Source organism: Danio rerio, chromosome 10, assembly GCF_052040795.2.
Source record: "Danio rerio strain M-AB ecotype USA chromosome 10, GRCz13ab, whole genome shotgun sequence".
NCBI lineage: Eukaryota > Metazoa > Chordata > Actinopteri > Cypriniformes > Danionidae > Danio > Danio rerio.
In genome coordinates this window covers 25,969,252-25,996,677 of record NC_141030.1, presented here as the reverse complement: position 1 = coordinate 25,996,677, position 27,426 = coordinate 25,969,252, and the positions used below count along the sequence as shown (strand labels likewise).

The following is a 27,426-nucleotide window of genomic DNA, read 5'->3' as shown; positions in this document are numbered from 1 at the left end:
ACAAGATTTTACTTTTTGTTTCACGTGAGAACATGCAAACGTTGTAATGTGTATACTGTATAAATAGATCTGGATTCAAAACAGGCATCATAAAATGAGTCTGTTTTAAAAAGTGACCTTCCTTTAGATGATTATCATGTCAACAAACCTTCAGAATGATGGGACAGGATGAGAAGATTGACGCAAGAGGCTCCAGCGCCGGAGCCAAAAATGGTGATTCTCTCCGGGTCTCCTCCGAAGTGCCCGATGTTCTCATTGAGCCAACGCAGGGCTTGAATCTGGTCCAGTAGCCCATAATTCCCTTTCGCAGACTGATCTCCTGAGCTTAGAAAACCTGTGGAGAGCGAGAGAGTCAGACCGGAGATAAGATAACAGACATGGTGGAACAAAGGTATAAAAAGGGCATGATCAATACATGTTGACCAAGATCAAGCACTCAGAGGCCGAGTAGAGCAAAGTGTGTTGCTACAATAAAAGAAGAGAAGAACAAAACTACAGCTTTAATTAGACTTGTTTGTGTGGAACTTCCTGCTCCTACTTGGAATGATTTCTGTTAATGTGTACATAAGACTTGAATTTGTGATGAAACATAATCTGATGGATGACCTACTGGATGCGCTGAGAATGATATCCCACAATGTAATATTATAATGAACTGAATGTCAAGTCTTTTCCCCAGAAGAGCAAAAATGTGTCTGAAATTGAGCCTGTTTACCAAAGAATAATGAAACAGTAGAATTTGTCAATGTATAATGCACAATGACAGTTAGTGTTTTTGAAAGAATCTTTTTAATTGAATGATTCATATAACATGTGAATGATTTAGTGAATGAATGAACATGAGCTACGCACATAAGCTACACCATGAGCAATACGTGACTCATGTCATGTTCATTTATTCATTACAGGAACGGCCTGTACAACTGTCATGTAAAGTTAAAATGTTATTGAATGCATGACAAAAATATATAATTAATCATTATTTGCCGCACAGTATACAACAAGTACGATGTTCGCATTTTTTTGACAGGATCTTTTAAGTGAATGATTCAGTGACTGGGTTAGATGGACATGACACTGAGTCATTGCTCTCCAGATTGTGTTGTAGCCTACAGATATGGTGAATGATAGAACGAGCGAATGTGTCAGAGCTGATTCAAAAAATTTAAACCAACTCACTGCTAGTTTACAAATCTAGTTATTATGAACAAGACTACTAACTCACTGGTAATGTAGCACATACAAATGGGTAACTGATCAACAGATTCAAATTATTCTATTGTAATATCATAAGTCTTATTATAATAAACATATATAAAGTCATAAGTAAACAAATGAACTGATTCAAAAGATTCAAAATCAACCCACTGGTAGAGCATGAATCTATTTATAATGAACGTGAACATGTCCCTGTTGATTTGAAGAATCAGAAATTTAACAAATGAACAGATTCAAAAGATTCCAACAACACCATTGCTATTACAATGTATTTATAATAAACATAAGTCACTCAGTTGTGATGTAGACTGAAGTAGTGATTTAAATGAGCAAATGAATCAGAACTGATTCAAAAGACTTAAATCAAAACCTTCCTTGTTTATAAATCTATTTATGCAAAACTTCTCACTGGCAATATAGAATACAGGAACAGTTACTGAACAGATAAGCAAAAGAATCAAAATGGATTCAAAAGATTCAAATTACTCTATAGCTAGTTCATGAATAGATTTATAATAAACTAAAACAAGTTACAGTTGATGTAACCTACAGGAACTATTACTGAATAAATGAATGAATGAATCTGAACTGATTCAAAAGATTCAAATCACTCTATCGCTAGTTCATGAATCTATTTATAATTAACCAAAACAAGTTACTATGAATACATGAATGAATGAATCTGAATTAATTTAAATGATTCAAATCCCTCCACTGTTATAATTCTTTATAATTTATAATTCTATTTATAATGGACCAAAACAATTCAGTTACTATTGATGTAGCCTGTAAAAACAATGAACTAATAAATAAACAAATGAGTACGAATTGATTCAAAAGATGCAAATCACCTCACTGCTAGTTCATAAATATATTTAGAATGAGCAAAACAACTCACTGACAATATAGTCTACATGAACAGTTACTGATCAAATGAGCAAAAGAATCAAAAGGGATTCAAAAGATTCAAATTACTCTATTGCGAGTTCATGAATAGATATATAATGAACCAAAACAAGTTACTATTGATGTAACCTACAGGAACTATTACTGAATAAATGAACAAATAAATCTGAATTGATTATAAAGATCCAAATCCCTTTATTGCTAGTTTATGATTCTATTCATAATGGACCCAAACAAGTCAGTTACTATTCAGTTGAGTGCTTGGTCAGTTTCTTAGCCTGTAAGAACAATGAACTAATAACTGAAAAAATTAATATGAATTGATTCAAAAGATTTAAATCACCTCACTGCTAGTTCATAAATCTATTTGGAATGAACAAAAACAAGTCACTTACCAATGATGTAGCCTATAGACTGAATAAAATGGAACAAGTGATTTAAATGTACAAATGAATCAGAACTTACTCAAAAAGATTTAGAAAAACCCTTTGATCATAAATATATTTATAATGAACCAAAACTATCAACATTAACATTTACAGAACAAATGAGCTAATGAATCAGAACTCTTTGCCAGTGTTGGGTTGCAACTGGTAGGGCATCTGCTGCGTAAAAAATATGCTGGATAAGGTGGCGGTTCATTCCGCTGTGGTGACCACAGATTAATAAAGAGACTAAGCCGAAAAGAAAATGAATGAATGAATGAATCAGAACTGATTCAAACAATCTAAATCCCCTCATTCTAAACCTATATAATATAAATCTATTTAAAATGAACATGAAGAGTCAACAGATCAAATTGTGAGTGAACAAATGAGCAAAATGACTTAAATAATTTGAATTAATCCATCCCTAGTTCATACATCCATTTCTAATAACTCAAAAACATATGTCTTCCATTACCGTGCTATGAAAGCTTCAACAGAACATATTTTCGCTCTGAACCTCAGGGGTGCTGGGTGGTTTGATGCATTAACAGTTATCACTGCTGGTGAGAGGAGCTTTATTATCATCTTGTCAAGCCTGTCTTTATGATGGCTCTAGCCGATTAGCCAGTTTAGACATTCAGACCATTGTTCTCTGGTTAAAAAAACTCCATCATACTCACATACACATATATACTTAAAAATAGGATGGCCGCATATAGTCCCATTATGGACCTCTACTGATAATACATGCTATAGTGCTCATTAAAATGGCCTGCATGAGGCTGTGGAGTCACGGTGTAAATGAGAACTAAAGAGCTTACGTAAGACCGCCTATTTTACTATTCCAACTGAACTGGAGATGCACTGAAAACATGGAAATGTGGGGAATTTCAAACATATTTCACACGTCTAAGAAAGCACTCTTCAGACTCTGAAAGATAGGCTTCCTCTGGAATATTCAAAGAAATGGGGAAAACACACAAGGGACAAAAATAGACCCGTACTTAAAAGCTCTGTGCCCTCGGACTCAATATAAGAGTCAGTATATTTGTCTGTGTGTGTATGTGTGTGTATGTTTTAGCATGTCAAAGAAACAGAGGATGAGTAGAGGAAATTACAAACTCCTTTGTTGATTTCTGAATATTCAAATTAAATGGAATAAAAAGGAATGAACTCAATGTTGTAGCAACACTAGCAGACTCCCAACAACACACGGCTCATTTGACATTGCATGCTATATTCCTTCAAAAAGAGCATACAGATTACACGTGAATTAAATGTGTGATGTGAAGAACAGCAGAACTTTTTTTCAAATAAAATCCCATTTGACCTCTTATAATATTAAATTTAATTTCCAATTTCCTATTGTGGGGATCCAGGCTTTTTGACATATTTGAAAAAAAAGTAAGACAATAGTTACTTTCCCTGGTAATTATCAATGTTGTACTAGTTCAGGGGTCACCAACCTTTTCGAAACAGAGAGCTACTACTTGGGTACAGATTAATGTGAAGGTTTACCAGTTTGATACACACTTCTCAAATAACAAACTTGCTCAATTTACTTTTAATTATATGTTATTGTTATTAAATAATGATATTTATCTATGTGAAGAAACTGATCATGTTAATGAGTTCTCACAATAGTTGTCAACAATGATTTAACAGAGAAATATCAATACTATAGAAATATCAATAAATATGGAACACTTTATCTTCATAAATTTTTGCAAGTTAACATTTAAAAAAAAACACTTCTACAATTTTTTCACTAGCCACTAACAATTTTTAACAAATCCCCCACTACAATGTACCATGTTTGTCAATCAGTTGTGTAACAGAGTTTACTGAAATTATCACCAAATCTACAGCATTATAATATAGCCAACACTCTTCTAACCATTGTAGTTGCCCCAAGTTGGACATTGGGGTTAATGGATATAATATTTGTTCTAGTCTTTAAGCACAGTTTTGCTTTCCTGTTTGAAAATGCTTGTTTTTTTCTAGTAAAAAATGTGTAGCTCTAATTGAGTCTTAAGTTGCTTTTTTTTTCTAACCGGTCTTGTGAAAAAAAGACACGCTGTCCGGAGGGTAGTTAGCATGGTAACGTTAGCTTGCGTGACACATTCTGAAATATCTCTCAACATTGTGCAGCTTTGTCTTCGCCAAATAAGGTAAAAAAGAACTCTTCCTCCTATTCACTGTGAAAATGATTTGTTTTTTTCTTTTTTTGCCATGTTTTAAAATCATCTCCTCCCCTTTACCGCACCCACAACCATTGCTGTGGAGACCAGCTTGGTCTAATATAATAATTTTATAAGCAATTTTGTCATTTTCAAATTTACATCAATGCAAGTGTAACTGAAAATGAATAACTACAAAACATATTAGATGCAGCTTACTGGTAAGTGGTGCTTTGGAGAGCTGTGTTGGTGACCCCTGTGCTGGTTACTGAAAATTATAGTAACTCGTTACAGTTACTTCATTCACAAAGTAACTCAATTACTTTATCGATTACTTACACCAAAAAGTAATGCATTACTGTTAAAAGTCATTTGAGTTACTTTTCCAAAGAACATTTTAATGCTCCCCTTAATACCCTTATAGCGTCACTTCAGTGCTGCATGGAACATGCACTGTTGATCAGCTTTACTGTTTTAATTCATTGGCATCTCGAAGCTAAACACAAGAAAAACTTAAACAAAAAGTCATTTTTAAACGCTAATTTATTTAAATCAGACCAGCAGCACTAAAAAAATAAATCACAAGGTGATAAACCAGCTGAATAATATATTCAGGAACAAAAAAACAAAAACTAAAGTGACTTCAGCGTCATAAAAGTTTATATTTAACATTTAAACATGTTCCTTCTCAGCTTGAGTATGAAAATAACAACAATATAAAACAAACACAAAACCTTTATGAAATAAATAAATGAAGGTATAATCTGAATTATCATTCAGAATCCATTTGGTTAAACTCAGAATCCAAAAACTGCTATTATAAACAGCCAAAAACGTTATGCATTATAAAGAAAACCAAAACATAACAGCTGCTCAAAAAATAAATCTAGGAGCAATTTTAAACTAACCACAAATGAATGTGGTATATCAACAACTTATGGACAGTAAGCTGTGTATATTCAAAGTACAAAATCTGCTGTAGTATATCAGCTATAAAAATATGTTTAAAGAGCCCATATTATGGGTTTTTGAAAATGCCCTACCATGTAGTGTGTAACAGCTCTAAGTGAAGCGAAATATCCAGCTAAGGCTTAAATCTGTAAGAGTACTGTGTAAAACTGTTGATTCATCTATAAAAGAGTCGACTCATAGTGCTTCAAACGAGTCGTCTTGATACCGAGTCATTAGGTGTTTCGCCATGATGTACTAACGAAACCAAGATATTCACGTGCACACGCAAACCCGGGAGATTTGAAACCTGCGGCCCTGCCCTTTAACACAGAAACCCACACACACACACAAACAAACACACACACACACACAAACATGCCGGTCGATTGAAGTCACACTGCAGATGGAAATTATTGAGTCTCTACCCAAAGATGAAACCTCAGCATGCCCAGCTTTAAGCAGTTGGAAACTACTGGAAACTTCTGGAAACTACATGCTACATAAAATACTTTGTTTGTTAAAGGAAGGTTTAGTAAAGGGTCCTCCATTTTTCAAGTGTAAGTATATGCGATTAAAGTTGTTGCCTCGTTTACTCTAGCTTGCAAATGTATTTAGTTGTGATTTGTTACTTGTAACCGCGTGTACTGTATCAGGTTAACTTGCTATACTCTCATATCGCGTGCAAAGCCACGTTAAAAACGTGGCGCGTGCCGCTTTGTTTACGTTCCTGTGGAGGAGGGTAATGTGTGTGTGTGTGTGTGTGTGTGTGTGTATGCGTGATGTCATCTGGAGGAGGGTTATGTGTGTGTGTGTGTAGATGCGTGCGCGAGGACGAGGGCAATAAGTGTGTGTGTGTGTGTGTGTGTGTGTCTGTGAAAAGAGCAGAATGTGACAAACTAGGAGATCTCCTCGCCAGTTCTTGGGAGTTTTTGCTCAATAAAATAATTAGTCGTCTGTATTTTCAAGTCCATCGTCTGTATTTACTTTCATCCACTGGCAGCTAAAATCCACACCTTACACTATCGAGCATGTATGCACTGTGGCTAATTCTATTTTGCTGATTAACGTTAGCTGCTGGGCATTTCACTCTGTCTGTCGCATAATCGCAACAGACTGTCATCAGTCCAATCAGCGCAGATTTGCTTCGCGCTAAGGAGGGGTTTGGGAACAAATGAATCACTGGACGATTTATATGGGAGTCGCTGGGATAATTAGGTAAAAAATAAATGCAGATTATAAGACCATGAAAGTGTTTTTTGACCTTGCATGCATATTAAACTGTTGTTGGAGACCCTTACAACCAAAATATGACCCTATAATGACCCTATGTATAATATGGGCTCTTTAACAATAAAAAATAAATCACATTTTTCTGAGCAATACAGCATTATAAATTTTAAATAACATGCTTTGAAATGTGTCAATGTGTCTACTAAACTAATCAATTTTTTAGACAGAAAACAAATGTGTGCTTATTTATTTGAAACAACAAACATAGTAGTATTAGTAATAGTAATTAAAAATTAAAACGTTAAGAGTCTCTCATTGTCTTGCGTGCATTATGTAACGCATTACTAGTGAATCGTTATTGTCCAACACTGGTAATTAGTTCATTTTATAATTGTAACTAACTATAATACCGAACTAAATACTGATAAGTAAGCACTGTCCCCTACATATTATGATCTAAAAAACAAACAAAATAAAAAAAATCTAAAAGCATTAGCATGTTCCTAACAACATGAGACTCAGTATGCACTGTATACTACATACCAGTTAAAAATAACATAAAAATAATAGCATACTCCTAACAACACACAGAACTGTATGTAGTATATACTAAATTTTATATGAACGACAGGCTTCCTCTGGATTATTCAATGAAATAAGGAAAACATATAAGTGATAAAAATAGACCCGTACTTAAAAGCTCCATAACCTCAGACCCAATATAAGAGCCAGTGTGTGTGTGTTTTAGCATGTGAAACAAACTAAGAGGCACGAGTAGAGGAAAAGACAAACTGCCATGTTGATTTCAGGAGTCAGACCTCAACGTAATATATCATACTCAAAATATTCTACACCCAATTACATAATCCTCACTATGAACTGTAAACTACATATTATTATTTTAAAGAAGCATACAAATAATGTGAACTAGCATATTCTAAAACAACACAGTGGCTGTGTGCGAAACTGCCTATTACTTAAGTATGTACTACATTCAAATTTGAGTTTACTACAGAAACGCTACATAACTATGTACTACATTCGAATATAAGTTTACTACAGAACCGCTACAAAAGTATGTTCTATATAGTATGAATGAAAGTAGTATGGAGGGAATTAGTATGTACACCAGCCATTTGTCATTATCGTGTGACCTACCTGCGTCAGTTACGTCAATTCCATTGAATGCACATTACAGAATCTTGCCGGAAGAGGTAGGTTGTGTGGGTACTTCTTGCCTACTGTTTTTTAAATACTATGAATTTGGCTTTTAAGTATGGGTCTATTTTTATCACTTATATGTTGTCTTTCCCATTTCTTTAAATATAATCCAGTGCAATCCTATCTTTAATATAAAATTTAGTATATGCTACATGCAGTTCTGTTTGTTGGTAGAACAATTTTCATGTAATTTTACATGCTATTTTTGTAGGTATGTAGTATACTGTTTTTAAGGTACTATGTATAGTATGTAAGTATGCTCTTTCAGATGCAGCCATTGCAATGAATGTAGAATTTACTAGATTTTATGTAAAAAAAAAAAAATCCTTTTTTGGATTATTCAAAGTTTATTGAAACACACAAATTATAAAAATAGAATTGTACTTAAAAGCTTTGTGCCCTCAGATCCAATGTAACAGCCAGTGTGTGTGAGTAGAGGAAAAGACAAACTGCCAAATTCTTTTCATGGGTCAGACCTGAGAAATGGCGTCAATATTGCAATAAAATGGTAAAAAAAAAATGAACATCAGCGTACATCAGCATCAGTTTGCTCAGTTTGCACTGTGCACTACATACATTTTTAAAAATAACAAGCAAAATAATATATTGCAATAGAAAACAAAATAATGTGAATCTGAATAAATCCTAGCATCATCTTAACTACATACTGCTAATTAAGCACTACATACTATTAACAATATTAGCCTACTCTAGTCTAACTACATAATCCTCAGATGCACTGTAATGTACACTACAAAGTACTATTTTTTTAAAAATATGATGCAAAATAAAATATTGCAAAAAAAAAAAAGTCCCACAAGCCTACTTATTTATTTATTCATTCACTTTCTTTTTTATCTTAGTCCCTTTATTAAACTTGGCTTGCAACTGCAGAATGAACCGCCAACTTATCCAGCATATGTTTTACGCAGCGGATGCCCTTCCAGCTGCAACCCATCACTGGGAAACACCCATACATTATCATTCACACACATACACTATGGACAATTTAGCTTACCCAATTGACCTCTACTGCATGTTTTTGGATTGTGGGGGAAACCGGAGAACCCGGAGGAAATCCACATAAACACGGAGAGAACATGCAAACTCCACACAAAAATGCCAACTGACCCAGCCGAGGCTTGACCCAGCTTGCTATGAGGCGAGAGCGCAACCCACTGCGCCACCACGTCGCCCAAGCACACTTATAAGAACATAATTTTCAGTAAGTCCTGTACACTAAATACCATTTTAAAAATAGCCTACAAAATAATGTGAATTGCAAAAAGAAACGTTTGCGTTACCGTTTAATTTGAGGCAGATCTTGCCAGATCATCTTCCGGGAAATGTCAGATATTCGTGCTTTGCATAGCGGTATGTGTTTTAATTAATCTGGAAATAACTTTTTGTGTTCACATTTTTGGTGAATACCTGCATGTGTGTGTGTGTGTGTGAGAAGAGAGAGAGAGAGAATATGAATCAGAATGGGAATCAGAGTGAATGAGCAAAGCTGTGTTGATTGTGTGCACGTATGGTTGTGTGTGTATATATACATATATATATATATATATATATATATATATATATATATATATATATATATATATATATATATATATATATATATATATATATATAGGCGTCACGGTCACAGTAACCTTTATTTCATGATTTTGTTTCAGGTTTGTAAATTATTCACTTTCAAATCTCTGACCCTTACTACATACTACCCAGTATGTACAGTATTTGCATTTTTTTAAATACCATGCAAAATAAAATCTTGCCTTAAAAAAAGAACACTATAGCAGACTCCTGACAACATACTGCTCAGTATATGCTTTATTACACTGTATCCTAAAATGCAACGTGACACGTGAAAATAGTTTTTTTTTTTGTGTTAAAACGGGTTTTTGTCCTAACTATCAGTGATGGTGACTCATAAAACTTAACGTATTTTAGAAACAATTTTGTCATGGCAAAACAGCATATTCTACTATGATTACCTGAGGCACAGTTTATGTGCTTTATCCAGTGTTAAATGCTACCAATGTGAGTTTAAATATTAATATATGTGACATTTATTGCCAGATAGTTCACCTCAGATCAGTTTGGAAATAAAATTCAGAACTGTGATAGTCACTTAAACCACATCTGTCACTCTGTTTATGTACATTTAATACATTTAAATATATATATATATTTGTTATATTTTACAGAAGCAGACTCCAAACAACACACTGAGGTGTGTGTACTATATACTGCAATTCATATGAAATACAGGCTTCCTCTGGAATATTTAAAGTGATATATATATATATATAAAAAAGAAACTAAAAGCTACATGCCCTTGGATCCAATATAAGAGTCTCTCTCTCTCTCTCTCTCTCTCTCTCTCTCTCTCTCTCTCTCTCTCTCTCTCTCTCTCTCTCTCTCTCTCTCTCTCTCTCTCTCTCTCTCTCTCTCTCTCTCTCTGTGTGTGTGTATGTGTTTTAGCATGTCAAAGAAACTAAGAGGGACGAGCAGAGAAAAAGACAAAGTGCCATGTTGTTTTCAGGAGTCAGGCCTGTGAGGAAGACGACGAGCGACAACATACGGCACATCATTTCACAAACAACACACAACAGGAAAGCAGATCACCTCTTCATGTGAAAGACCGTGCCTGTGTGAAGGAGACACAGAAATAGCGTTCTTTGAAAATGTTTGTTGCGGATGTTAAAAAAAGCTGTTGACGTCTGAAACTCCCACAGGCCGATAATGACATTGTTTTAAAGGATGCCGCTGCCTCGGTTACATTTATTTACAAGCTGTGTGAAATACTAGAATGTATTCATGACCGAAGACATCATTATCTTGAGCCGCTGAATTCATTTCCATCCATTTCGCATTTATGATTCAGTACATTTCAATAAGCGTGGCTTATATGTGTCCTTGAAATCGCACTTTCACGCTACTTTTGTGTTTGTTATTTGACGTCAGACTCTATTTGTTTGATCACAAATACAAAAAAAACATTCTAGTATTCTGAAATATTTGTTTAGTTATTTACAAATGTAATTACAGTTTTATTGTTTCTGTAGAATTTATTATGAAGCATGCCGGGCTGTGTTTTTATTCATTTCTTATTGTATTGTTGTTGGATAAGTTTGTATAATGTGTGTTAAACTCAAACTTACAGTTAAAGGCAGAATTATTAGCCGCTCTAAATTATTAGCCCCCTATTTTTCCCCTAATTTTTGTTTAACAAAGAGAATATTTTTCAACACATTTCTAAACATAATAGTTTTAATAAATGATCTCTAATAACTGATTTATTTAGTCTGTGCTGTGATGACCTCACATAATATTTTACTAAATATTTTTTAAGTACTTCTATACAGCTTAATGTGACATTTAAAGGCTTAACTAGCTGAATTAGATTAACTAGACAGGTTAGGGTTATTAGGCAAGTTATTGTATAATGATGGTTTGTTCTGTAGACTAATGAAAAAAAAATTGGTTAAAGTGGCTAATAGTTTTGACCTTAAAATTGTTTGAAAAAAACAAAAACAAACTAAAAACAGCCTTTATTCTAGCCGAAATAAAACAAATAAGAATTTCTCCAGAAGAAAAAATATTTTCAGACATACTGTGAAAATTTCCTTGTTCTATAAACATAATTTGGGAAATATTTAAAAAAGAAAAACAATCAGACGGGGGCTAATAATTCTGACTTCAACTGTACAACTTGAATGGTTTTCTAATTTAACTAATTTTAAAATATAATGTATAGAGGTCATTTTCAGCATCATTACATTTATTTAGTGTTGCATGATTCTTTAAAAAATTCTGATTTGTTGATGAGTATAGGCATTGAATAAATTGAATAATAATTTAATTTAGTATTTTGTTATTTCTTTTTATGTTCAATTAAAATTGTTGCAATTTTGGTAGCAATTGGTTATATATATATGTAATATATGTGTATATATATATATATATATATATATATATATATATATATATATATATATATATATATATATATATATATATATATATATATATAATTTAATCTTATTTATTTATTTATAACCCAAAAATTGGGGTTAATAAAGTTAACTTTTTAAAAATATGTTTAACTTTTTTCTGTTAACTTTTATTTTATTTCAAAAACTATTTTAGTTTTACATTACTATAACAACCCTGCCTACAATGAAAAAACATTATTCACTTAAATTCTAAATGTAAGTGGTAACAAACAATTCATAGGCTGACTTTAAACAAACTAATTAAATTTAGTAATGTTCAAATTAGTTTGTTTGTTTAAATTTAGCCCATATAAATTGTTTGTAACCACTTACCTTAAAAAACAGAAAACCCAATGAATAATTGTTTTATTGTAGTGCAATGAATAAAATGATTCATTTTATGGTTTAAGCCATATTAAATGAACTGTTATGGGGAATCTATTAGATTGACATTAAAATTGCATGTTTCCCACTGTTCACACATCAAATATAAGAAAATTTACATAAATGGCTCAATATGTAATATATACCGTTTTGTATTTATATTGTAAAAATAAAATATATATTATGTAATGTTTGTACTTTTAAATATGTATACTACATACTATTTTTAATATTACCATATGAAATAAAACATTGCAACAAACACTAGCATGTTCCTAATACTACTCAGTGTGTACTGCATACTACATTCATTCATTCATTTTTTTTTCAGCTTAGTCCCTTTATGAATCTGGGGAACTTATCCAGCATATGTTTTGCGCAGCGCTTGCCCTTCCAGCTGCAACCCATTACTGGGAAACCCCTAATTGCACTCATTCATACACATACACTACGGATAATTTTTTAGCTTACCAATTTACCTGTACCGCATGTCTTTGGACTTGTGGGGGAAACCGGAGCACCCAGAGGAAACCCATGCAAATGCGGGGAGAAAATGCAAACTCCACACAGAAATGCCAACTGATCCAGCCGAGGCTTGAATCAGCGACCTTCTTGCTGTAAGGTGACAGCACTACATACTGTACCACCGCGTCGCCCTGCATATTACATACTTTTTAAAACAACTTTTTAAATAAATATTTTCAACGACAAAACAATAACATACTTATAATTGTTATGCATGTTATTGTTTTAAATACATTATGCAAAACAAAAATTGCAAAACGTATGTAATATACAGTTTCGAATTATTAGCCCCCCTTTTAATTTTTTTTTTCTTTATAACCAAATGATGTTTAACAGAGCAAAGAAATTTTTACAGTGTGTCTGATAATATTTCTTCTTCTGGAGAGAGCCTTATTTGTTTTATTTTGGCTTTAATAAAAGCAGTTTTAAATTTCTTAAAAACCATTTTAAGGACAAAATTATTAGCCCCTTTCTCTCTAGTCTACAGAACAAACTATCATTATACAATAACTTGCCTAATTACCCTGACCTGCCAGTTAACCTAATTAACCTAGATAAGCCTTAAAATGTAACTTTAAGCTGCATAGAAGTGTCTTGAAAAATATCTAGTCAAAATTATTTCCTGTCATCATGGCAAAAATAAAGTAAATCAGGTATTAGAAATGAGTTAGTAAAACTATTTAAAAAAATCGTCTCTCTGTTAAACAGAAATTGGGGAAAAAAACGAACAGGGGGCTTATAATTCAGGGGGCTAATAATTCAACTTTAACTGTACCGTACTTGTAAACACATATAGTAGAATGCACTATATATTATGTATTATTTCTAAAAATAGCATTTTAAAAACAATCTGAGATTGAAGTGACTGCTGTTGGTGATACTAATGAAGAAAAATCTGAGGGAAAAAAACAAACAAACACAGGCCAGATCGAGCTGTGGTGTGAACAGAGCTGTACTGTCTAAATGACTTTAACAGGGCAGGTGAGTGAATGTGTGCAAACTCACGTTGTGAGCATCAGCCTCACGAGTCAAGGACAACCCCTAGAAAACGAGACAAATTACGAATTCATCAAACTGCTGGATCAGGCCACCACAGGCGAGTCCCTAAAGATGAGCCGAGTCACGGACTGCATTACAAATACAACTGTAGTGCAAATTAGTGGGGGAAGTGTGGACGTGAGGTCCTTCTATAATACTTTCATATAGCGTGATTGTGAATCCTATAGAGGGAAGGAATCTGTGGATATTTTGGAAAATGTGGCTGTTTGAGTATGCATACTGGTTGTTTAAGTATGGGATGCCACATTCACCGAGTACTGTGTTTTACATTGAATCCTCACAGTTTCAGGCTGGCAAATTGCAAGGTGTATTTTGATGACGCAGTGACTGAGTGTGGAATCGTGGGAGTTGTCATCTTCATTACATCCTACAAAGCTTGTGCAGAACTCATGTTCATGGAGATACAGAATTCAAAACTAATCAAAACTATTATCATAGTAGTATGAAGCAGATCAAGACTAAAAGCAGTCGAAGCCAAATGAAAGCAACGAAGCAATTGCTGCAAAGGAGAAAACCAAAAAGCAACAAAAACAAAAAATGCAATGGAGCTTTCATTATGCAGTTGCACAGTTGAACACTTCCGGTTTGAGGGTGTATGATGTCATAGAACGGTCATTAGATACGGTCCATCTCACTAGCTAAAGATACATTTTTCTTAATATTTTAACATTCTTAGAAAGACTTGGGATAATATATCACCATATACAGTATTTATCTCACGCATTTAGGAAATATGACATGGCATGGACATACATTTAATGTGTAATCAAGTGAAGCCATGTGATAACTTTTTAGCATTCTACTACTTAAAACGTGTGTTTGAAGTCAAATTAACCATATAGTACTTTGAGAAAATATTTAACAGTACAAAACAAAATTTGACATGGTATTATTAAAAAACCATATGTAATAAAATGTGTATTGCAACTACAAATCCTAGAATATTCCATACTTCATATTATTACACAATATAGAACAAACTACGGTCCCACTTTATATTAAGTGTCTCTAACTACTCTGTACTTACATCAAAAAAAAAAAAAAAAAATGTACTTACCGTGTTTATAATGTATTTGAGAACACTTGTGGTGCTTTTGAGTTGGAATAGAGGTTGGGTTATGGACAGGTTTGGAGGCATGGGTAGGTTTAAGGGTGGGTTAAGGTGTAAGGGATGGTAAACAGTGTATTTACAAATGTAATTACAAAAGTTAACTACAGATGTAATTACATACATGTATTTAATCAAGCATAAGTACACAGTAAATACATGTATTTACACAATAAGTACATTGTAACAAACTATTAACTCCTATGTAAATACATATTAGTTAAGGCCACTTAATATAAAGTGGGACCCAAACTACTTTTTAAATAAAAATAATATATTGCATTTGCAACAAAGACTATAATACCTGAAGCACTCATGTATAATATAATACATACTATACATACTTTAAAATGTCTTGTAGAATGCCATGTATCTTGCAATGACAAACTATTAACATATTACTGTCATGGTAAGCAAAGAGCATAGAATCACCAAAAGAAGACACACTAGTGCGATTTGGGAAAATGAAAATTCCAATAGAACAACAGCATATTACAAGTCTGTAAAATAAACTAATAAAAGTGCTGATGATTGTGATAGTAAGTGTTGTATTGTCGTCTTTCAGGTTGTATCTCAGCTTTGATGTGCTTTTTAATTAAATAAATAAAAAAACAAAGCAACTGCTTTCCATCGTGACTTTAATAAGATCTAATTGACAGCCGACCGCTTTCACTCCGAAATGCGAAATCCGGGGCTCTTGCTGGGTGCTGCTGTTGCAATGGAACGCTCTATAAACGCTGTTTGTTTACCTTCAAGCTCTGCTTTAGTTGCTTTACACGTGTGCACGTGAAGTGCAGGAGTGCTCCAGTGAGCACCAGCACACACATATGTACACCTCGACATGTAAAAGCGTTCCTCCATATGTTTTCATCGAAGTTCTTCACAATAATTATTAATCTAAAGAATTTATAATGCAGTCAAAATATAACATTTAGCTGCAGTTTGCGCATCTGCCTTTGGATGTCTCAGAGACAAAGCAGCTGCATGAATGCTAAAGCTTTAAATAAAAGTGAAACCATCAACAAAAGCCAGACGACTTCTATGTTTACAAATACAAGCGCAGCTATTTAAAGATGATTTGTGGTTAATGATGTCAGAATTTACCGGTATTTTGAAATGGATGTGTGAATAGACTTTTCCGGAAAAAATCCGGAACATACTTGCCTATGTAAACAGCGCTTTTTTTTAATTTACCGGTAAAGTTGTTTCAGACATTTCTGGATATTTACTGGTGTGAAATGGGCTCATGCTCAATTTAATATAATTTTGTTAATTTAATAGTAGTGTGTTCCCATACCTTTATACCATTAATGTGTAAAACATGTCTAAAGCAAGACACATTATGATATTCAGTACTGCATACTTTACATAACAGAAGGTCATTTGAGTATTCCGTGCAAACATAAATTTGGTGCACTGTTCACAATACACTTATATTAATAATAGTGTGGAAGCATTTCGTTCTGAAAATACTTTTGAATGTGTCTAAAATGACTGAAGAGGAGGATGTAAACATTTGTGCATTGTGGTTGAGAAGGAACCCTTGGCGTGGTTATGGGCTCATACTATATGCAGCACAGTCATTGGATAAGAGGCTGATGGTAAGAAAAATTATGCTCTATGATTAGCTGCTGAGGGTCTGTAGGTGTGTCTGTTTGCTGTTGCCTGGTAACCTGCCTCATCTTCTTTTATTTTAAACGATGGGTTGCATCCATATGTGTGACGCAATATCATATTCCAATTTAGCCAAATGATCACTGAAACGTTTAATACCGTGTAGTGCTCTGATTCGCACTGTAAGTTTCGCTGAGAGCCGAGTGCTGAGTTGAATCTCCTGCGGACTTTGGTGCTGAGAGCAGCAGTTTGGGGCTGGACTCATGCATATGCACCACTCCAGAGAACGGCAGATCCAAGATCAGAGGGCGAAGAGAAAGAGATATGCTGGAGTAAAAAAGATGAGGATGAGAGAAGGCAACCGAGGGGGAAATGTATATCGATAATATACAACTAATTACATACAACAGTAAAACAATATTAATAATTTTTACTACATATTTTTATATTATTTACTTATATATTTAATTTTATGACATATTTTTCTAAAATACCATTTGTCTTCGTATTATTATTAGTGATTTTTCACTAAAGTGCTTTCATTTTTCTCTTCTCAGTGTTGTTCATCCACGGAAGAATTAAACCTCAGAGCCCCGTCCTTTCTTTTCCTCACAGCGGAGACTGTGTTTTACCACTAAAACATCTATCTCTAAAACAAGAATATTGGTAGGCGAAGTAAAGTAAAATAGTTAATCAGCTGTGCTTTGCAGAGCCCGGCTGTTAGGCTACATCAATATCCCACAAACATAAAAACAATATTCTGCGTTCTGCATGGCTGCGTCTTACAGCAGACCACAGACAAGTAAACGTCTGTTTTACCAGAGGACGTGCTGCAACTCAGAGGAGAATAATAGTCAAAAGACAACCTTTGTACTTTAAAATCTAATATCATTTAGCTAAAACGAATGAGTTTTCGGTTGTGACAATTTTTAGATTTCACATAATACAGTTATTATCTTAATAGTCACAGTGTTTTTTTTTTTTGCTTATCTTATGTTATGACTAAAATGAGCTCAATAAAACATTTAATAGTAAATTTAATAATGTTAAATTCATTAAATAAGTTCTACTAGCTAATCATTGAGTGCTAGGATCTATTTGATTGATTAAAGGGTTTAATTAATATGTGCTAGTATCTAATAAAAGCGTTAATATAAAAAGCACACATAGCTATTAAACAAAGTACTGTCTTTACATGGTGAGCTTTAGTTTGATAATATTAGCCACTGGATCTGACATGTTTGAATGGGAGCCCTCAATTTTCTACAAATTGTGACCGTTTGAGAAGACAATATGTAATTTTTGAAAGACTTAAGCTCATTCTCTGTCAATAGGGCAGAAGCAGATTGCAGATTGTATGCATTTTTTTTTGCTAAAATGATTTAGTAACCAGTCTGCCAAACTGCAAAACTGTTATAAATTGCTATGTTGGACCTCTCGCCAAAAAAAGAGCCAATGATGGACCACCGCTTCAGCATTTCAGCAATCATTTACTCTGCAACAGAAATAAACAACTGCAGTAAATCAAGCTAAATCACAGCACTGAATATGAAAACTATGAAAATGCGTCCTCTTCATTCTGAGATCTGAGGTGGCATTTACATTTGCAAAAAATCAGCCCCTCCACTTCTCAGATACCAACACTGCAAACATTCATTGTTTCCCTTTGAATTTATAATTACGCGATTAGTGTCCACATCAAAAAAACCAAAAGCGTGTTTCGCAAACATAAATAGCTCAAAGCAAACATCCTCGAGAGGTGCACAGCGTCGAGTGAATCATAATTCGGGGATTCTGTGCTAGCGAATGGTGAAAAGTATAAAAAAAACAGCTGAAATAAAGACTGGTGTGGAATTAGGTACCTAATTAGGGTAATCTGTTTCTTCAAATAGGACAGATTTGATGAAGGGCTGGAAGATGGCGAGAGAGAAAGTGAGCGAGGTGAAGGGGGAAATACAGGAAATGCTTAGGCCTGGTAAGAGAACGCAGCTACTAACCCACAAGGCACATCGACAGCGCGTTCTTTCTTCCCCTGAGTTCATTAATTAGTTAATTAGTTAATTAGTCTGAGCAGATGGCTGTGGTACACAGATCAGCAACTCTATGGCAAGCCTTTTTAACATTAATCTATAAAATCATCTATTTGTATGCTTTTTTGCCACTAGTGCATTTTCCATTGAGAACCATGTCTTATTTATTAGCTACTAGAGCTTATCCTTAAGGAACTAGCAACTTATGGTCAAAGATGCTAGTATCTATTCATTAAATACTTTTATACCGTGCAGAATGTTGATAGCTAAAGTAGATACTATTAGTTTTTTTTTATAGTAACTATATATTAAGTGTCACCAACCCTGTTCCTGGAGAATTACCTTCCTGCAGAAATCAGCTCCAACCCTGATCAAACACACCTGAACCAATTAGGACCTGATGCAGAACTTGATAATTACAGACAGGTGTGTTTGGTCAGGGTTGCAACTGACATCTGCAGGAAAGTAGCTCTCCAAGTACAGTATTGGTGACCACAGATATATATATCTTCACCCTTCTGTATAACTCCACCCACATACAGCAACAAGCAGAGGACACTTTACAGTTTGGCAAATATTGCTGCTGTTGGGCTACATAATGTGCTTTTGGGGCTTTTTTAGTCAAGAATGTAGTTTTTTAGATTGCAACAAAGCAGTTTATTAATCAGTATATGCCAATTTTAAAATATTTATAGTTTCTGAAAGACAGTGCATTATTAGCCTGTCATTAAACAAATCAAAGACGGTTGATGTTGTCCATCTATAAGATGGCTGCAGAGACCGCATAATAAGCCATTAGCCCATAATTACTATATCTGATCAAATCATCATTAAACAGGTAAGTGACATTCTGTTGATCTCTCTCTTTTTTGTATGTCGTAGTGCTATATTTATACCCTACAATTGTAGTCTATTGAGTGTGAGATGGGACTCGCATATCAGTAATGTGTGTTTTGTTGGCATAAAGAAAGAAGAAATGCCCGCATGTGTTTAGCATTTTTCCTTACCGCAAACACAACGGCAATCTGGTCGTGATCACGCTGCTATTTTTGGTGTTAGTTATTGTGTTATGCCGATTGAGAAATACTGTAGACTGTAATAGACTAATACTGTAGGGAGATATTTCTTTAGACTTACGGCCTTTTATGCCGTTCAGCCTTATAATCTTAAAATGTGAGCAAAATCAACTGTTTTGTCACCACTTTAGACATTACGCTAGAGAATCATTCAAATACAAGCTCTAAAATGATGTTGGGGAATTATTAATGGCTTCTGCTGTTCTGACGTCAGCTGCAGATGTGAATGAATAGGAAATAGGAAAGTAGCTCCTAATACAAACCGCTTTTTAGACTCTCCATAATTGATTTTCTTTCTTATTTAAACGATTATGCTGTCGAACTGTATCATTACACATACCATTTCAATGCAAAACAATCCTAAATAAAGTTTAAGATTTAATGAAAATGTTAAAATGAAATACAACAGTGTTATTTACAGTAATCCAGTGTAATAAAAACCATGGCACAAGAACATTGAAACACTCTTTGTACTCACTAAAAGTATACAATTAAAAACTAGAGCGCCATCTTCTGATAAAAACTAAGCTCACCATCAATTCCAAAAAGAATCAAGATACATTCCAACCAGGCATGTGCACAGATAGGGCTCAAGCTGTGCAGTACACATGCCTTTTTTCTCTTGGATAAAAAGGACCCTTAAAAAATTAACTAGACATCAACCAGTCTACTCCCCCCCCCCCCCTTTTTTTTTTTTGTAGTTTGCGATCGTCTCCCCCCACCCCTTGGGGGTTTGGGACCGTCAATCTGTCCACTCACCCTCACCGCCTAGCCCCCCTTCCATTCTTCAGTTTGCGATTGTCAAAATTTTTTTAATGCACGTGCCACTTGGAAAGTCTCTGCATGGTTCTGATTCGAAAACTCTAGTAATCAATCCATGAAAAAAAAACAAAAAAACTTTGATTTATCATTCCAGCCCTATTTAGCAGATACTAATAGTTAATTCATAGCTAATGAATGAGTAGTCCGATAGTAAAATTGTTAGAGAAATTGATGTAGCCTAGAAGTAGCCTAGAGCACCATTTGCTGTTAAAAACTAAGCTTAGAATAGATTTGAGAGAGAACAGCGATGGATTTTAAAAATCTCAGAATTGTTGCAGAATCGATTTTATAAATGCATGTTTCTAATCAATACGAATTAATAATAAAAAAAAGAACTAGCATCTTTCAAAATTGCACCAGTAAAGGCTATATAACCACTAGCAAATGAATAAGTGCTAGTACATATAAAAACTCTTAAAAATAGTGCATGAAAATAGATTCAAGTAGATTATATAGATTAAATGTTAAAATGGCTTGCCATAGCAGCTGTGAGGGGCAGCTGAGTGCAGGCGAAGATGGAAGGTGAAGGCGCCTCAGATCTGAAGGAAACTTGCACTTTCGTAGAGCGCTAATGCTAACGCAGCTAGCCTACTGCAGTATAAAGCGCACTAGCACTCACAGCTCTCAGAGAATGTGTGTGTGTGAGGAATTTTAGATAGACACACATCTGTAAAAGGGTTCTGAAACGCACTGTAACAAATGCTCTGTGTGTGTGTGTGTGTGCTGCTGCATTAGCATGGGTTTGAATGAACTCTCTGCTTCACTGCAGATTTAAAAAGGCACTTCTGATGGTTATTTTTAGATTGTACACATATCTCCCTTCTGTCTCTACTCTTTCGCTCGTTCTGTCTATCTCTCTTTCCCATTCTCTGGCCTTTTCTCCATTTACCTCTCTTTTGCTGTGTAAAGGTGTGTGTGCATGTAGCTCATAGTTCTGGCTGGTGTCTGCGATTCGGTGCTAAATCTGCTTTCATGATGCGGAACCCTGTTCTGTGTCCTTTTTTTTTTTGCTTCCTTTGTGCATTTTTTTTTTCCTGTTAGAAAATGCTTCATCCAATCCAATCATCCAATGGGGCTGGAATGGCAAGACACAAACGCGTAATCCTCTTCACCGCTATAGAAAAACCTCTTTAAAGCAGAATAGAGAGAAAGGGAGAGAGACAGATAATACACTGAAAGGTTACTCTTATTCATCCATGAACCAAAATTTCTCACCCATGCTAATAATCAGCCTTTTAAAATCCTTGTATTTATATTATGTATGTGTATTTGTGTGTATTTTGTGCAATTTATGCTACATAACAAAGGCTTTCAAATTGGGGTCCAGGGATAAGCAAGGGGATGCAGGGGAGTGTGAAAACAATGTAAATGTAAAAACAATATCTGAATTAATAGAAAAGTATGATTCAAAGAAAAATACCCACAACAGAAACTAAAATATGGATTACAATTGAAATCCTAATCCTAATTTCCTCTAGCATAAATCATCTAAATGGCAGGTCTGCTGAAATGCAGTTTTCTTTTAATAATAAAAATAATAATAAAAATGTTAAAGCTACCCCAGTATTTAATTGATTAATTGTTTGTGAATGTTTTGAAATAATGTTTTCCTAATCTTTGTATTCTGGGTTTTTGAAAATGACCTTGCATGCAGTGTGTAACACAACACTAAGGGAATGAAAACATACAGCTGAGGTTTAAATCTGAAAGTGCAACATTTTTAAAACTATTGATTCTTTAACGAAACAGTTAACTCAGAGTCGAAAAAATTAATGGCGTTGGCTTCAGATCTTTTGCTTCTACGCGTCGATGTTGATGAGGTACAACACCAAATATGTAGGGCTGGATCCGGTAAAACGTGAACGTGCCTTTCCCTTTAGACACTAGTGGAGCATAGGGGATCATGCAACTGATCATGATGCGAAGATGAAAATCACTCACAGATGGAGATTTGGCTGTGGGGAATAAAGGGTTAAAGTTCATTTTTACTACAATGTCACAGTATAGCCAATCTATTGCTATGTTTGCTTCTGTCATTTTTCTGATTTTTGATTCAAAAACCTACACTGCAACGTGTGATTCGCCGGCCGTTTGCTATTGAAGGAGCAGCAGAGACTATTATTTATGGGTATTTGCCAGACTTTGACAGGGACTTCCTTAGTAACTTTTGCAGTTCATATGGACCAGTTTGTTCTTCTTCTTCCGGATTGTAACATATAAGTGTAATTAAAATTGTTTCCTCGTGTTCTGTAGTTTATAAAATATGTGTTTAATTGTGTGTTGTAACTTGTAATCACTCCACGTGGCTTGTAATCACTTATCTATTATAGATCAGTGCTTGTATTGTATCTCTCAGGTTAAAAATGTATGGGCTATTCACATATAGTGTCCAAAATCGTGTTGAAATACGACACATGCTTCTTCTTTTACCAATCTAAATGAGTCTAAACTCTCAATGCTCTGCCTTTTGTCTTTGCTATGGTCACAATCAGCTGTTCCTACACACTACATTAGGTAAAAATAAATGCATTTTATAAAACAATGAAAGTGGTTTTTGACCTTGCACGCATATCAGCCTGTTGTTGGAGACCCCCAAATCCAAAATATGACCTTTTACAAAGCAAATTAGGGGCTCCTTAAAGGATAGTTCACACATCATTTTCTCTTCCTTCACTTGTTCAAAACCTATTTGTCTTTCTTTCTTTCTTTCTTTCTTTCTTTCTTTCTTTCTTTCTTTCTTTCTGTAACTTCGAAGGAAGGTATTTTGAAAAATGCTGGTTGCTGGGACCCATTGCCTTATAGCATTTTTCCCTAACATAATTCGAAATATGTCATTTTGTGTTCAAAAGAGGAAATAAAGATTTGAAACCACATGAAGAAGAGTAAATAAAAATTACAGAATTAAACACTTTTGTCACAAGCTCCCGCCCACATCTCCCAGATTTCATGTAATCTGCTGATTTTGCAACATTTTTTGCAAATGCATTAACTAACCTTTCCTGTAGCTTGTAATTCGCAAATGCTTTTTTCTTTACTTTTTCTTTGAACTATACTGTTAATAAAAGTTACTTTGTTAAACTTCAGTTATATTTTTTAGCATTAGTTGTCAAAGCTGAGATCAACACTGCAAAAAAAAAAAAAAATGCTTTTCTAACATAGATTTTTTTTTCACGTTTCTAATTCAAATATCAAAAAATTCTGAAATGAACTAGATAAGCAAAATTTTTTTGTCATGTTTTAAGAAATAATATGCCAAAATTAAGAGAGTTAAGTGAATGAGTTTACTTAAAACAAGCAAAATAATCTGCCATGGGGTAAGCAAAATAATGTAATGTCAAACGGAAAAACAAGATTATTTTGCTTACTGTCACGGTTTATTCTTTATTTAGCCTTCCTTCTATATTATTTTTATTATTATTATTATTATCATTCTCCGTGGTTTTGTATTTTGGTGGAGATTGTTTTACTAAATGCTATTTCTTTTCTTTGAGGCTGGCTCTGCCTTGCACCTGCCGCTAATTCGGCTTGTCGCCTTTATAAACCGAAGCTGAGTGTGTGTCGGGGTGGCTCTTGTTTTCCAGCGCGTCTGACTGATCCTACCGATCTTGTCTCTATTTAGAAAGTATGACCCGTACTTGCTGAGAATCTCTCCGTATCTTGCCCTGATGAAGGTCCGAAACTTCTGTGCGCGTCTTGTGCAGCCGCTGCTGAGGAGCCATGCTGGTGTTGTGCCGTTTCTTTGATCTGTGTTTTATTTATACTTCATCTATATTTTCTTTATGATTTATGTTTTGTTTGTTTGTTGGAGTAATTGCTTTGACTAAGATATTGTTTAATTAATGATTTATATTTCTGTTGCCACCTTAATTAATTCGGACACCTATATTCTGGTCTCTAAATAAATAGAGAATTGTATTTCTGGTTTCTGTGTCCTTTTATGTTGCTAACCCCTTCTCTAGACGAGCCTTAAAAACTGGGGTTCGTAACACTTACCCCATTGGCAGCTCATTTTAAGAAAAAACTCACTTAATTTTGCCACATCATTTCTAAAAAAAAAAAAAAAAAAAAAGACATTTTGTTTGTCTAGAACAGGGGTGTCCAAACTTTTTCGAATGAAGGACCAAAAACTAAATACCATTGAGGGCCATGGGCCGAACATAAATATACCAAACTATATTACATTAAAGTTGCCATGGGTAATTTCCCATAGCATTTCATTTATCGATAATTTCATAATATTTATAAATAGATGCAAAACATTACTTCATGTTGAATCATATAACCACACATACTTATTGCCATAAAAACATAAGCAAATAACCAAAATGCCTTTGCCTGGATTTGCTCCACAAAGTCTCTGCATTGTCCACTGTCTTATATTTGAAACGAAATCTGAACAATTTACATTATTTAAATTGAAACATTTGATTTCTGTTAGCTTTTTTGTAGCTTAGCAATAAAACAAACAAACAAACAAACAAACAAAGGGTTCCATTAGATTTGAAATGACAATGTCTAAACCATCCCCTTAGTTCTCCCTCTCCTCTCAGATGGGATGACGGGCCAAATTGAAGGTTACCATGGGCCAACTTTGGCCTGTGGGCCCTATTTGGGCATCTCTGGTCTAGAAAATGCTTCTTGACTTAAGAATCTTTAGATATTTCATTTAGAAACAAGATGTAAGGATCCAAAATATCAGACCCTGAAAACTGTTATGGAATTTCATGAGACAAGATGCAATGTTCCAATGCATTTTCTAATCTGAGGCCCCGTTTACACTAGTGCGTTTTAGTTTTAAAACGGAGTTTTAGAATGAAAACGATCCGCGTCCACACTCGCGTTTTACCCAGCGTTTCTGAACTGCTCTCCGTCCACACCAAAACGCTGAAAACGCACATCACGTGACCACACACACACACTTTAGCAATCGCTGGAGCCCATCTACCCAGATGAGAGCTGTGCTAGTCGGACTTCTCATCAAGCATCTCCCGCTGGATCTAATCTCACTATATTTATTAAACGTGATATTTCATTCATCTTGTTGTCTTTATCTAACGACATATTCCCTGACTTTGGTCATTGGAATCTATTACTTGTTCTCAGGTAACGTGTTTTGGCTGAGCGCAAAGATAAGTTAATGATTAATGTAAGCACGTAGCCTACATTCTGTATATTGACTGATCGCTTGCCTTTATTTCCTATAATGTATAAACTTATTGTATGTTATACTTTTATAATGGCCATTATCGATTATTAAAACTGATATTCAGCAAAAGAGAGGGTATGTTTCGTATTTTCACTGAAATTGAAAGGAGGCAGGTGTTATCGGCTCCGTTTTGTTATAAATATGCACACAGTGAAGATGACGCTCATCTTATGCAGCACGACGCCTCAACATTTCTGCTGTCTAAGTTGCTAATATTAAAATGAAAATAGGCAGTTCCTTAAATCATGTTTACATTTTATTGTTGAGAAAGTGAAACAACGTAGCCAAGGTGATGTGAATGAAGTTATAAAGTACACTGTTCCCTGTGAAGATTGACGCGTGTCCTCGGTATGTTTTCCATATCAAACTGAGAAGAAGAGATGCAGCCTTGATCAAACTTGCGAAGTCTGAACTTACACGGAGAAGATTCAGGACTGAACTGTGTGTTAGGCTACTTAATATTGAGGAAAAGCCCCAATCAGAGAGGCGAATGTCTGCAGCCCCGCCTCCGTTTTCAGATGTCTCCGTCTTTCCCCATCCACACTGAGACGGAGCAGCAGCGTTTTAGAATGAAAACGGCCTCTCCAGCGTTTTCGAAACGCTCCGTTTTCGGCGCTCGAGAACTCCGGCGTAGTGTGGACGGATGGCGTAACCGTAGCAAAACTTATGCGTTTTCAAACTAAAACGCATTAGTGTAAACGGGGCCTGAGAAGTGATGAAGAAACCAACTGTTCCACTGTTCTATTCAAATCACTGTTGACAATGCAAACACAGGCTGGAGAAACAGAGCTACTTTACAGCAGGGGGTAATGCGAAGAAGTCACCCTTCTCCTTCCACCTAAACCCCCCTTCTTGACCCTTATGTTACCTTCTGATTAGAGCACATTTCACATAAAATGTTCAAGGTTTTAACATGGTGTATCTTGCAGCACTATATTCAGGTTTGGTATCATTTTAAATGTCTCTGTGTGATTGGTAAAGTGGTCTTAATTTTACAGTAATATTTTACTGGTACAGTATATGTTAATTTGGTTTTTGACTTCTATAAGATCTTGATAAGATGCTCTCCCTCCTCAGAGATGGTTAAGTCCTCAAATTCACCAGGCCAGGGTTTTTGTGACACTTCTATTGTCTTGAAATTATGGCTGTTTGTTTTGACTTGAGTATATAAGGTAACATGTGGTATAGGACAGGGGGGAGATCTTGTAAAAAGACACCCTATTGCAGCATCTGAGACTTATGCTGCAATGTACTTCTCTGGTCAGGTATGCATCTATAATTCTTTGATTTATCTTTGATTAATGGATGTTATATTGTTAGTCTCATCTCTGAATTGGCTTCCTGATGATTTATTATGTAATTGGCAGAATACAATTTTACCTGACAAATAAAATGTTAAGTTTTGATTAATTCTGGAGTTTTGCGAATTCATTGGATCCAGTAGATTAGAGGAGTCTTCAT

General features: G+C 34.7%; 1 protein-coding gene and 1 long non-coding RNA gene across 13 annotated transcripts in view; both read right to left on the bottom strand.

Annotated features, from left to right (window-relative positions):
* The window catches only part of nlgn2b (neuroligin 2b), a 333,407-nt gene that overhangs the window by 9,658 nt on the left and 296,323 nt on the right, over positions 1–27,426 (bottom strand). For all 12 annotated transcript variants that reach the window (XM_087268665.1, XM_087268672.1, XM_087268666.1 and 9 more), the window contains 1 exon segment: positions 149–334. In XM_087268665.1, coding sequence (XP_087124791.1) covers positions 149–334 — 186 coding nt within the window.
* Positions 1–27,426, bottom strand: part of LOC147842056 (uncharacterized) — a 592,784-nt gene that overhangs the window by 464,197 nt on the left and 101,161 nt on the right. The window lies entirely within an intron of this gene.